This window comes from Hypanus sabinus, chromosome 25, assembly GCF_030144855.1.
Source record: "Hypanus sabinus isolate sHypSab1 chromosome 25, sHypSab1.hap1, whole genome shotgun sequence".
Classification (NCBI taxonomy): domain Eukaryota; kingdom Metazoa; phylum Chordata; class Chondrichthyes; order Myliobatiformes; family Dasyatidae; genus Hypanus; species Hypanus sabinus.
Genome location: NC_082730.1, coordinates 14,399,227 through 14,414,023, shown reverse-complemented (window position 1 = coordinate 14,414,023; position 14,797 = coordinate 14,399,227). Strand labels below are relative to the sequence as shown.

The 14,797-nt window shown below is 41.9% G+C and overlaps 1 protein-coding gene across 1 annotated transcript in view; it reads right to left on the bottom strand.

Moving 5' to 3' along the window:
• Positions 1-10,281: 10,281 nt before the first annotated feature.
• LOC132380889 (uncharacterized) overlaps positions 10,282-14,797 on the bottom strand; it is a 127,173-nt gene continuing 122,657 nt past the window's right edge. The window contains 2 exon segments of the mRNA XM_059949806.1: positions 10,282-12,924; positions 14,485-14,531. Of these exon segments, the coding sequence (XP_059805789.1) occupies positions 12,670-12,924; positions 14,485-14,531 (302 nt within the window). The 3' untranslated portion in view covers positions 10,282-12,669.

Below are 14,797 nucleotides of genomic sequence, written 5' to 3'. Positions count from 1 at the left end.
AGCTTGCATACCAACAGCTCGAGCTGGAGAAAGTCTCAGAGCCTCACTCCTATTGCAAGGCACGAAGGGTCCAGTATTCTAGGCTCCCGTTCGGAATAAATTCATCTTCAGCAAAATTTCACCGTCCCATCGATTCCTACATGAAAGACCTGCCTTCTGCAATAGCTCACCTGCATGACATTCTCATGACCGGTCGGCCCGTGAATAATCCTGATAAACCTCGCGACTGGTGCAACTTGGTCCACAACGAAAGCGCGGGAAATGCGCCGTTCCGACAGATCATGTAGAATACCTGCGTTTCCGCTTGGATCCCAAAGATATACATCCTATCAAAGAAAAGCTTATCTCCGTTCTTAAAGCCCCAGCACTGAATAATATCCGGGAACTTCGCACCTTTTTGGGCGTTTTCATTCATGCCATAGTTTTACCTCGCACAACTGTGCTCCCGGTTCCACTTCGCGCTCAATGTAAGAAAGATACAAGGAGGCGTTGGGAACGGGCAAAGAAATTTGCTTTTCAATGCGGGAAACAAGTATTGACTCAAAACCAAACATTGATAAATTTCAGACCCGGGGCGCCAATAGTTTTGCCTCCGTGTATAGTTTTGGTGCGGTGCTACCCCAGAAGGATACGGACGGACTTTAAAAGCCTGTCGCTTTCGTGTCATTAACCCAGCCGAAGGAATCTATTACAGTTGAACCAAGGTAGCATTGACATTAGTTTTTCGGGCCATGCGTTTTCACCATTACCTGTGTTGCCAACGTTTCGAGATTCATGCGGGTCACAAGCCATTGGTGGGACTGCTTGTTGAGAGCAAGGCCTTTCCGCAGACGGCGTCACTAATGGTGCGCTCTGTACCTGTCCGCTCATTAGTACACGATATCTTGGGTCCACAGCAGAAACCTTAAAGCCGTCTACCGTTTCGTGAATATTCTGGCGAGTCAGAACTTTGAGGTGAACTGGTACGACTGATGAATGAGTCAACGCATCTCCGACCGTCGCTCCTTGGGTGAAAGAAGAGACTGAGCGAGATGTAACATTGGTACAAGTAAAACGGTACGAGGAAGACGAATGGCAAACAAATGTGCCCTAAACTGTGCGAACCTGTACCAAACGTCAAAACGAGCTGAGCATCTCCGACCGTTCTCTACTGTGGGGGAAGCCGTTGAAAGTATTGATTCCTGATCAACCCTCGATCCTGGGGTTCCCGGATTGCGCTGATCAGAACGGGCCAGCAAACCGCTGAGTTATTATCAAGCTGGGTTTGTCTAAAAACTTGCGGGTGGAGAGATATTCTATCCTTTTCCACGGGTACAACCTGACCTACTGAGTACTCCCAGCATTTACCAGTATTTGTAACGTCCCGCGCCGGCGGTCGCTCACCGGACAGAGAACAGATGAGAAGAAACAGAATCCACTTTGTTCTATTGGCAGTGACCGACCGGGCAGCACTTGTCCGCTCGAAGAGCTAAGTAACTAACAAGGGAAATACGACGTGGAATTTGAAATCTGGCTGAGGAGTTAATAGTGACTGTGACAAAAATACTGCTTTCACTCGAGTCGCGTGTGATGTTCTCTTTCTTCCCTTTATTGAAAACGCCTTTGCGTTACTTTGTTTAACGTGGGGAGGCTGATACACAGGCACCGTCCTTGACAGATCGCGCCCAGGGTCCAGTGGTATGGAGTGCCAGGAGACCGTGGACCCCAATTTCAGGTAATTCCCTCCCCCAACTCCTTCCCCTATCCTAGGTCCCTCTCTGCCTCTCTCCCCTTTCAACTTTCTGCTCCTTTACCTCTACAGTTCTTTCATGCTTATCCCCTCCCCCCTTTATCCCTCCTCTGATTGGTTCTCCACCTGGCGCCTCTGGCCCTTCCCCCTCCCCTAGCTCTATTACTGGTCTTCGGCCCTCTCTTGCCCCCCCATTCCTGATGAAGGGTCTCGGCTCGAAACTTTGGCTACTCCTTTCTCACGGATGCTGCCTGACATGCTGAGTTCTTCCAGCGTCGTGTACGTATTCGTGGACCTTCACTGCCGCCGCCTTCATCCACCTTCACTGCTATTGTGATGTATGAACGTCTTCTGCCAGCCCCGCCGTTGAGAACTTGGTTGGATCGCAGTTTGTCTGAAAACTCTCTCTTTTCACCATTCCACCATTGACTTTCCTGGGTCTCCCCGCTGGGGCAATACAGGGAGTTGTGCTTTGGAGTCTCCAAGCTCACCAGCGGGCCAAAGATCTGCGTGGAGCGGAAGTCAGTCCATAACTGGGAACCTGTTCAGTACTGACTGAGTGAGAAAAGTTGAGGGGGGTGAGGGGGAATGTCACTCAACCTTACTCACCGCAACACTGGACCGTCCCTGCAACGTATGGACTGAATTTCAAGGTCTCTTCATCTCATGTTCTTGATATTTATTGCTGATTTATTCTTATTACTTTTTTCTTGCATTTGCCCATTTCATTGTCTTTTGCCCATGGGTTGTTTGTCCGTCTCGTCTTGTGTGCGGTTTCTCATGGAGTCTGCGTGTTTCTCTGTATTTACTGTGAACGTGTGACAAGAAAAGGTCGGTGTTAAAGAGGAAGAAGAGATTTATTGCAGTTAGTATGTGGACTACATTTTTTTTCAGTTTCATCTCCTGGGTATGCGGTGTTCCTTGGATTGTTTACCTGTTACGTCTAATTGTTTGTCTTTGGACTATCTGGGTTTTTCAGTTTGTTTTCTAGGCGTTCCATTTCGGATCATGTAGATTTTTAAGCTCTCTTTGTACTTATCACTGTTATTGGATTTGGGATAATTAGCATGGTATTTGCAATGTTTTGCATTGGAGTTATTGTCCTTGGGGATTATTGTTTTGTGTGGACACCTGTGTTATATGATTGACACTGAATTCCTGTATATTCCAGGGTATATTCTAGGGGGTCATGCCAACCCCTCCTTACTCAGTCGTTGTAGATCCTTGTCTGATGAAACCCAGAGTTCTCTGTGTAATGTGAGTGACTTCATTTCTTCAAAACTCTGTATAGAGTGCCTGTGTTCTTGGCAGTTTTCCTGCAAACTTAACTGGACAATGAGAGTAAGCCCCACTCACGAGGAGTAGCCCCATCGATGGCCGCCAGTTTTCACCCATCATAAGCTCAGTATGATCTGTCCACAGGCTATCACAGAGGTGGATGTGGGGCTGTGCAGCATACGCATGGCAGAGCCAGCTTTGGGAATGGTGACATAGAAACATAGAAAATAGGTGTACCTGCATGCCCACCTTCAACGACTGGTGTACAATAACACCCAGGTCTCGTTTCATCTCCCCTTTTCCTAATCGGCCACCGTTCAGATAATAATCTGTTTTCCTGTTCTTGCAACCAAAGTGGATAACCTCACAATTATCCACATTAAATTGCATCTGCCATGAATTTGCCCACTCACCTAACCTATCCAAGTCACCCTGCATCCTCTTAGCATCCTCCTCACAGATAACACCGCCACCCAGCTTCGTGTCATCTGCAAACTTGGAGATGCTGCATTTAATTCCCTCATCTAAATCATTAATATATATGTAAATAACTGGGGTCCCAGCACTGAGCCTTTCATTCTGCCTGCCATTCTGAAAAGGTCCCGTTTACTCCCACTCTTTGCTTCCGGTCTGCCAACCAATTCTCTATCCACATCAATTCCATACCCTCAATACCATGTGCTTTAAGTTTGCACACTAATCTCCTGTGTGGGACCTTGTCAAAAGCCTTTTGAAAATCTAAATATACCACATCCACTGGCTCTCCCCATCCACTCTACTAGTTACATCTTCAAAAAATTCTATAAGATTCGTCAGGCATGATTTTCCTTTCACAAATCAATGCTAACTTTGTCCAATGATTTCATCTCTTTCAAAATGTGCAGTTATCACATCTTTGATAACCGACTCTAGCATTTTCCCCACCACCGATCTCAGACTAACCAGTCTATAATTCCCCAGTTTCTCTCTACCTCATTTTTTAAAAAGTGGGGTTACATTAGCCAGCCTCCAATCCTCAGGAACTAATCCAGAATCTAAGGAGTTTTTAAAAATTATCACTAATGCATCCACTATTTCGTAGGCTACTTCCTTAAGCACTCTGGGATGCAGACCATCTGGCCCTGGGGATTTATCTGCCTTTAATCCCTTCAATTTACCTAACACCACTTCCCTACTAACATGTATTTCTCTCTGTTCCTCCATCTCACTAGACCCTCGGTCCCTTACTATTTCCGGAAGATTATTTATGTCCTCGTTAGTGAAGACAGAACCAAAGTAGTTATTCAATTGGTCTGCCATGTCTTTGTTCGCTATGAACAATTCACCTGTTTCTGACTGTAAAGGACTTACATTTGTCTGGACCAATCTTTTTCTTTTCATGTATCTATAAGAGCTTTTACAAGTCAATTTTTATGTTGCCTTCCAGCTTTTTCTCATAATCTTTTTTTCCTTTCCTAATTAAGCCCTTTGTCCTCCTGTGCAGGTCTCTGAGTTTCTCCCAGTCCTCAGGTGTGCCACTCTTTTTTTTTGCTAATTTATATGTTTCTTCTTTGGACTTGATACTATCCCTAATTTCCCTTGTCAGCCACGGGTGCACTACCTTCCCTGGTTTATTCTTTTGCCAAACTGGGATGAACAATTGTTGTAGTTCATCCATGCGATCTTTAAATGCTTGCCATTGCATATCCTCCGTCAACCCTTTAAGTATAATTTGCCAGTCTAGCTTAGCTAATTCACGTCTCATACCTTCAAATTTACCCTTCTTTAAGTTCAGAACCTTTGTTTCTGAATTAACTATGTCACTCTCCATCTTAATGAAGTATTCAATCATATTATGATCACTCTTACCCGAGGGACGTCACATGACAAGATTGCTAACTAACCCTTCCTCATTGCTCAATACCCAATCTAGAATGGCCTGCTCTCTAGTTGGTTCCTCGACATGTTGGTTCAGAAAACCATCCCGCATACATTCCAAGAAATCCTCTTCCTCAGCACCCTTACCAATTTGGTTCACCCAATCTATATGCAGATTGAAGTCACCCATTATAACTACTGTTCCTTTGTTGCACGCATTTCTAATTTCCTGTTTAATGCCATCCCCAACCTCACTACTACTGTTAGGTGGCCTGTACACAACTCCCACCAGCGTTTTCTGCCCCTTAGTGTTATGTAGCTCTACCCATTTAGATTCCACATCCTCCAGGCTAATGTCCTTCCTTTCTATTGTGTTAATCTCCTCTCTAATCAACAATGCTACCCCACATCCTTTTCTTTCCTGTCTATCCCTCCTGAATATTGAATATCCCTGGATGTTGAGCTCCCTTCCTTGTTCACCCTGGAGCCATATCTCTGTGATGCCAACTATATCATATTCATTAATAACTATCTGCACATTCAATTCATCCACCTTGTTACGAATGCTCCTCACAGTGACACACAAAGCCTTCAGGATTGTTTTTACAACACTCTTAGCCCTTATACAATTATGTTGAAAAGTGGCTCTTTTTGCTTTTTGCCCTGGATTTGCCTGCCTGCCACTTTTACTTTTCACCTTACTACTTTTTGCTTCTACCCTCATTTTACACCCCTCTGTCTCTCTGCACTTGTTCCCATCCCCCTGCCACCTTAGTTTAAAGCCTCCTGAACAGCAGTAACAAAACAACAGCAGTCACCTTCAGCAAGATACCTGATGGGATCGACCGTCTTTGTCCTGCCACCCTACCGATGGTATCTTTAATGTGTAGCACTTAGTGTAATACCCAGCACTGCCTGTAAGAACATTATACATTCTCCCCGTGACTATGTGAGGTTCCTCTGGGTTCTCCAGTTTCCTCCCACATTCCTAAGACACACAGGTTAGCAGGTTAATTAGGCAGCAGTTTCTTGTTGGGCCTGATGAGCTTCTCACTGTGCCATACCTCTAAATTAAATTTAAAATTAAAATATACAGGTGTCAATGGACAATGACCCCTGAGACAGTGGTGGTTTTGAACACTCCCATGTTACTGAGCATTTTTTCTCTGCAGATACTGCCTGGCTCTCTGATTTACTGCAACAGTTTCTGTGTTGTTCTTGTGGGCAGGGTTGGGAAAAAGGAATTCTCTGTGTGGGCAACAGGGATGTCCCACTGGCCGGGCAGTTTCAATAGAGTGGGAGGGACTTTGAAGAAACCTGTTGCGACTAAGCATTGTGCTAACTGCTTAATCGGTGGCTCTCACGTATATCCCCTGTGATTCTGGGAATAAAAGAATGTATTTCCTGTGATTCTCAACATGTTGCCATTTCTGGCTCAGCCCATAATTCACCAGAATCCCCTTATTTAAGTGTTATCATTCAGTCCTGCTAACATTTTAGCACTCTTCACAAATTTTTACCACTTGATGAAATTAATGTACTGTCTCTGTTGTGTATACTTCAGAAACCTCTATCGTTCAGATGTCAGATGTCATCAGCTGGCTCACTGTGATTTCTAATGAGTCTTCCTCCTGCATAATTCCTCATTTATATTCTAAGGAAAAGTTTCTCTTCAGACCGTTATTTAGATGATGTGTAGTAAGAGCTGGATGACTGATGAACAAAGTTCCAGACTGTGGTGCTTATTCTAGGTAGCGCTGAGCTACACAAAAAAACATATTCAAGAACTTTACAAAATAATCAGCAATGCCAAGAGACAATACCAGCCCAAAACTGAATCCCAGATGACTGTCAGATATGGAATGGCTTAAATACTGCAAAACAAAGCAGTATGTTTGGCCACACTACATCCCTTCCCAGTAAAGTTTATGCAATCTGAGCATGTTTTGAACAGAAAGGGTTTGGAATGTCATCATTTGCCCTGACAGCCTCCAGTGCTTCTGATCCCCGAGTCACTGTGACAGATGTCCATTCAGTCTGGAGACTCAACCTGCAGAAAGCATCTGGACTGGATGTTGGACCTGGCCATGTTCTCAGATCCTGTCTGGATCAATTGGTGAGGGATTTGGCAGACATTTTTAACTTCTTTCTGCCTCCATCTGAGGTACCCTTCTGCTCTAAGATGAGCACTATCATCCTGGCTCCAAAGTAAAACAGGGTAATTTACCTTAACCACTATTGCATATTAGCTCTGCCATCCACCATTATGAAGTGCTTTGAGAACCTGTCATGGCACCCACCAACATTAAACTCCTAGACAACATCAGTCCACTGCAATTCACCTACTGCAAAATCAAGTCTATGATGGAGGCCATCTTCCTTCCCCTTTACTCTTTGGAGCATCTGGACAGTAAAGAGCTCCAATGTTAGATTGCTGCTTAATGAATAAAACTCCATCTTAAATACAATAGTTTCAAGTACACTCATCTCCAAACTCGTTAATGTGGGACAGGGTACCTGCATTTGCAGTTGGATCCTTCACTTCATGACCAACAAAACACAATTTTTAATGGTAGACAGCAACACCGCCACCACGATTATTCTCAAAACTGGTGTCCCAAAAGGTTGTGTCCACAGCCCCTTATTCTACTCCCAACACACTTATGACTGTGGTGGCAGATTCAAATCTAACTCCAACCGTACCCTTTCCTAGTGGGCTGTATCTCAATGAACAATGAGGTGGAGTAGTGGAAGCATGTAAGAGAGCCTAGTGACATCATGACAATAAACTTCCCCTCAGAATTTGGAAAAAAAAAAAGCTGGTTATTGACTTGAGGAAGGGGGTGGTGCACTTGCTCTTGTTTACATCGGTAGTTCTGAAGTTGAGTGAGTTGAGAGCTGTGAGAAATGTAAAGGAAGTTTGACATAAAAGCATGCAAAGGGGATGATTTAGAGTGAACAATAACTTTACTAATGGACCACAAAATAACAACCTGGGGGTGCGGAAACAAAAGAGAACAGAAAATAAGCACAACAGGCAATAAGGAAAATTTTATGCAGGGGGAGTGCAGGCCAGGAACAATTGCTTGAGGCCAGCTGGGTTGATGAATGAACAAGGACTGTGGATGCAACTGGGCTCAATAGGCTGCAGGTGATTGGTCTGGAATAAGCAGCAGATGAATCCTTTTACCTGGCTGGAGACTGGGAGGTGCCTGCGTGTGCATGCTGAAAGTGGTCTGAGGGAACAGTCCTGACACCGAGGTGTGAATATCACCAACTGTCTGTCCTTGTCCAACCACAATGATGCCACTGCCAAGAAATGTGACCCATGCATCTACTTCCTCAGCAAACAAAGAAATTTGGCATGTCAGCTTTGACCCTCTTCAATTCTTATCAAAGCATGGTGGTTGTCATTGCAAGTGTTTTGCCCATGACCACAGATAATGCTGAGAATTGAGAACATACCTCAGTACATCATGGAAAATGACCAATCCTCCATGGACTCTGTGCTTTTTGCTGCCTCAATACAGCAGCCAGTTGAATCAAAGACCCCACATACCCGAGACATTCTCTCCTCAACCCACTCCCATCAGGCAGAAGATACAAGAGCCTGAAAGCACACAATTCCAGTCTCAGGGATGGCTTCTATCCTCCCGTTACAATACTATCTATTACAATACACTCATCTATTACAAAAAGCTGAATGATTGACTTCACAACTTACCTCATAACTTTCATCTTACTGCCGCCCTGCTCTGTACATTCTCTGAAACTGTAACACTTTATTTTGCATTCTGTTATTGTTTTCCCTTGAATTACATCAATGCATTGTTGTAATGAATTGACATATATGGGTAGCATGCAAGACAGTTTGTTTTTACTGTACGTCAGTAAATATAATAATTCTATTTGCTAATTTACTGGTTCACAAAGCATGATTACTGGTTAAGTAAGAACATAAGAAATAGGAGCAAGAGTTGGCTATTTGGCCCATCGAGCCTGCTCTGCCATTCAATCAGATCATGGCTGATCTGGCCATGGACTCATCTCCACCTGTCTTTCCCCATAACATTTAATTCCCCTGCTATGCAAAAATCTATCCAACCTTGCATTAAATATATTTACTGGTGAAACCTCTTGAAATAATGTACATGTTGTGTTGGCCTTCATTAATTGGGGGATTGAGCTTAAAAGACATTAGGTATTGCAGCAATTCAATAAAACCCTGGTTAGACTAGACTTGGACTATTGCATTCCATTCTGCTTATCACATTATATGAAGGATGTGAAAACTTTGGAGAGGGTACAGAGGAGACTTTCATTTTCAACTAAAAAACAATTATTTGTTCAGCTTGAGCAGATGGACAATCATTGGATAAAGAGCTCAAAGGTCAATTAACAATTGAAGAGAACGATGGATTTTGAGTAAAATGGGAGAGTTGGACCTTACGATGGTCAATGTGATGTGACATTCTCAATAGGAGAGAATCTCAGTGTTGTTTTTGAGCCCTGTTCCAAACTCAAGTTGTCACCAGCTGTGAATTCAAGTGAGATATTCTTCACTTCAATGACTTTCTAGATGGCTATTGATCTTATAGACAGCTAAAGGATCATGAGAGGCACAGAAAGAGTAGATCACACAATCATTTTCTCAAGGAATGCCATGCCTAATGAATCTTTAGAGTCTTGAATGCTGTCTACTTGGACCTTAGCAACACTTTCAATATGGCTCCATAAAGTTGGGCCCCATGGATTCCAGGGAGAGATAGTGAGGAGGAATCAACATTGGCTTGAATTAGGAAGCAGAGATGGTGTTTGAAGGCTTTTCTTGGCATGGAGATTGGTGACTCGTGTCATGCTACAAGGGTCAGTGTCGGGGCCCTTGTTATTCCTTACTTATATCAGTCATTTGGATGCAAAGTTTGTGAAGAGCAGAAAATTAGGAGTTGCTGTTGTTAGGGGAGAAAGTTAATGTAGATTACAGAAGTATCTTGATCAGTTAGGGAAGTGGACTGAGGAGTGGCAAATGGATATCAATACATATAAAAGTTTGATGATGATTTTTGGAAAGTCAAACCACGATCGGACTTATACTATGAATGACATGGTGCTTGGGTGCGTAATGCAACATTGTGACTGAGAAATACAAGTGCATATTTCATCGAAAACAGTGACAGAGGTGCTGAAACAAATGTCCAGCACACTATTCTTCATCTGTCAGGGCACCGAGTGTTAAAGGATTAAAGGACATTGAGTTATCGGGATAGGTTGTCCAGGTTAGATCATTATTCCTCAGAATGCAGGAAAATGAGGAGTGACCTTATAGAAGTGCATCAAATTATGGGAGACATAGATAAGGAGGACACCATATCTTACAATAATTACAAGCCTGATACAATTTTAGAGTTAGAATCCCACAAATTATATTATGGCCCATCTGTTATTGCAGACACATTAATCCATAATAACCATCTGGATAGAATAATACAAGATAAACAAGCAAAATCATCTTACTTCATAGATACAGCCATTCCAAACACACATAACTTTCATAAATCAATAAGTGAGAAATGCCAGAACTATGCTGAATTGAAAGAGGAAATTGCACAACTTTGGAACATTAACGTGGTATACATTGTCCCGATAGTAATATCTACAACTGGTATCATCCCAAAAGCACTACGCAATAGCATTAAACAATTAGATCACCTATATCTATGTAAGTCTTAAGAAAGCCACAATGCTAAACACCACTAGAATAGTCTGAAAGTTCCTAGCAACTGAGAAATGAGTGTGTTTGGCTAGTCCTGTACCTCAGGTCTTACGACTTTGATCTGAGAAAAAAATTAATTAATAATAATAATGGATCCTACAGCAGTTTAACTCAATCTGATTACTTACATGGGGACAACCAGTCGGCAAACATCATTCACCTAAATTTTAATAAAAAATTGTAAATTACCCTAAGTACATATATGGAAAATTAAATTAAATCAGTGATGCAGAAAGAGAGGAATATGTTCATTGGTTCACTGTCCATTCAGCAATCTGCTGGTGGAGGGGTTTAAGCTTTTTCTGGAACATTGAGTGTGTGTCTTCAGGCTTCTGTGCCTCCTAAAAATCCCATGAATCTTTCTCAGAAAACTTTGGCTGTACTCAGTCCAATGTAAGTGTACCCTTCCTCAGGTGGGAAGAACCAGACCTGTAGAAAATGGTCCAGATGCAGTCTTACAAGAGCTCTGTATAACAGGAACATGATAAACACTCTGTTAATACTTAACTACCTGAAAGGAGTTATGATTGAGGAGGAGCTGGTGGGAGTGGGGTGTCAGGGTGGTTATTGTACCCTGAGGGACAAGAGCATTTTGACATTTGTACAGATGATCAAGCCTCCAAGGGGATCAAATCCTTGTCAAGGTTTGGAGGCTTGTGTGCGTAAGTGACCCAGAGAAATATGTTGGCTGGATTCAAGCATTATGTTTTGGTTCTTGGTCTGGTCATCTTGCCAAACAGCTCAAAGGGTAGAGCCCAGCCTAAGAATGGTTCACAGGTCCTCCAGTTTTGGGGTTCAGTTCAAGTGAAACAACACTGTTGTGGAAACAGCAATGAAAAATCATTCTACACCTGAGTGCAATGGTATTCCAGAGTCTCTACGCAGGATTTGCATGACTAACAGTTGTGAAAACTGAGATGAAGCTGCTGACATGATGAAGGAGGCACCGAACACCACCAGTGATGGAGGACCTCCATTGTTGCCCCAAACGCCAGTGGTGTAACAGAGATGACCTAGAGTCAGGCCCTCATTGCCAATAGGTCATACTTGCTGATGAAGGGAATCTGGAACGTGGGGTGTGTGGAAGAAGCAGCTCAGAACAAAGCTTGACAAAGTAATTATGTGGATTGATTAAGGCAGAAGAGTGATACTCAGTGACCACTTTATTAGGTACACCTCAGCTCATAAATGCAAGTAACTAATCAGCCAATCATATGGCAGGAATTCAATGCATAAAAACATGTGATTAAGAGGTTCAGTTTTGTTTAGATGAATTAAGAAGAAATGTGACATCAGCGATGAACAAATAAAATCCAGAGGGTGTCAGTTCTGTGCTTGCAAATGCTTGTTAATGAGAGAGGTCGAAGGTGTTGCAAACTAGTGCTTTTTTAAAACAATACTTTTTATAAGATTTTTCCTTTTCAACAGATTCATTTTTCACAGTATGTGCTGGTTTGTCCCCACTCACTGGCAGAAAGTGTAATTGCAGTTAAACTAATCATTTATCACCTTCCTCTTTTTTCATTGGCAAAATATTAGCCCATTACCCATGTGATGTAATTGTTTTAATTATGTAGCCCATTAACTAATCTATTTCCATGGAAGGAACTTTCCTAATCATACCTTTAAAAGTAATATATTTTTCAGATGTGCCATCTTTTTGTCTTCACATTTGTTACTGTTCCCTTACTTCTTAGTTCTTTATTTAGTTTGCATAGTATTTGTATGTTTGTTTGTACTTTAAAATAAATGATCTTTAGAATGAAGATTGTTCATCATTCCTGAATTCTGGAAGAACCCAAAGGATTAGAAAATAAACTGAGGTCCAGTAGTGGACAATGGTGAGACTGGTTCAATCTGACAGGAATGTGACAGTTATTAATCAGCCGATATACCTGCTGTTATGTATCGAGTTGCTGCCACATGATTGGCTGACTAGGCATTTTTATTAACAAGCAGGTGTACAAGTGTAAAATGGCAACCAAGCATAACTCTTCTGCCTTCATTGATCCACATAATTACTTTATCAAGCTTATTCTAAGTCCCGTGGAGTACCAGGAGAGAAAACTTTCTGTTTGGGCTTTGCAGGTTGATATTCGAATTTGATATCTGCGTAGTTGACGTTGTCCACTTCAGTAACAGAGTGTAATGCTCCAGTCTTCCCTGTATATTCCACTTTTGCATACACAATTCCATTTTCATTGTTAGCCAACTGGGCAGCTCCCTCATTGTTTTGAACATGGTGTAGATCTGCATAAGTGACATTTTCTTCCATCGTGGCCATTTCCTGAAAAAAAATTCCAAGTTCTATTTTATGACTGATGAATATGAAAGTTGAGGATGTGAAAGGTTACGGGGAGACAGTAGGAAAATTGTATGAGGGGGAAATAAAACAGCTATGATTGAAGGGTGGGGCAATCTTAATGTGCCAAATGGCCCAATTCAGCTCTTATACTATATGGTCTTAAGGTTTTAAGTTCCTGGAGATTTTTAATTATCTATCTTATGTTAGTATCTCATTGTGTTCACATAGAGCACCTTCTTTATTCTGTAAAACAAATTGATATTCTTGCAGACAACTACCAGATCACTCTCAGTTTTCACCCTTTATATAAACCCTGATTGTTTTAATCAGCTTGCAGAAATTAAATTTCCTGAATATTTAATAACAGCTTTAGAGTCAGTGGCTGTGATCCTTAGTGAGGACCCGCGACTAAATGTACAACAACAGCATGTTGCTTCACAGCACCAACACAATAAACTGGTCCGAGGTGTTTCATAGAAGTTCAGCGAGAGAAGAGCTTAAAAAGGAACGTGGAAATTATTTGGGCAAATTACAATATTATTACAGTTGTTTAACAATCTCCACCATTTAGTTATATTTGGGACAGTGAAAGTTAACTGATAAAATTGAGAAAAATATTGAAGCTCTTTGACTATATTGATCTTAATCAATTAAGAACAAGTTACATCAATTCAGATATTAATTAAGAAGGTAATAATATATAACATGCTAGTTGAAATCTGTGGAAAATATCACTAACAAAGATTGTTCATAACAGACCGAAGAGACATTAGACTATTCATACTGGTGTCAGGATTGAGAGGTTGAGTGAGAAAGTGGGTGAGTGAGGTCAGCACAGAACAGATATTTACTTATTTAGAGATACAGCATGGAAACAGGCCATTCTGGCCCAACTAGCCTGCATCACCCAATTAAACCCATGTGACCAAATTAACATAGTAACATCTTTGCAATGTCAGAGGAAACCAGAACACCCAGAGGAGATCCACACGGTCACAGGGAGAACATACAAACTCTTTCAGACAGGAGCAGAAGTGAACCCAGGTCGCTGTCACTGCAATAGAGTTACGCTAACTGCTACACTACCGTGTAATCCACAATTTATTATTCTGAATAGACCTGCCCTATTTTTTCTGATTTCACATCAGAGTTTGAGACTCAGAGGGAAAATACAAAATGTAAACAGCAAAGACATTGAACCCAAAGAGAGATTTACACAATTAAACGCTTCATGTCTAACAGTAGAGAAAGGACTCTTCACCATTCTTCACTCTTCACCATTCAGCAATGATAATAAAGATTTTGGAAAAGAATCACATAAAATATTACAGATACACTTACAGAAAAGCTGGATAAACAGAAGAGAAGGGGACAAATAACTATAAGGGTATGCTGATGGGATTCAATGAGAGGAGTGTTTAGAGAGGTTTCTGTAAAATGATGCTGGAATGGCCTAGTGGGGATGAATGATGTGTGAACTCCCATGTGATCCAATTTTAAACATTCTGAATTATTCAGACAAATTACACTTCATGTCCATACCTGGGTTTCATTCTTCTTTCCTCCGTGATATGCGTTGTGCTTGGATTCTGGAAAATACAACATTATTGCAAACAATTTTATGTCTGGAACAGACAAAGATTTATTTATTTGTTTATTTAGTGATACTGCACAGAGTAGGCACTTTCAGTCTTCCCCAGCAACCTCTGACAAACCAGATTAACCCTAACGTAATCATGACACAATTTCCATTGATCAATTAACCTACCTGGTATGCCTTTGGACTGTGGGAGGAAACTGGAGGGCCCGGAGTGTATCCATGCATCCCACAGGGAGGACATACAGAGACTCCTTT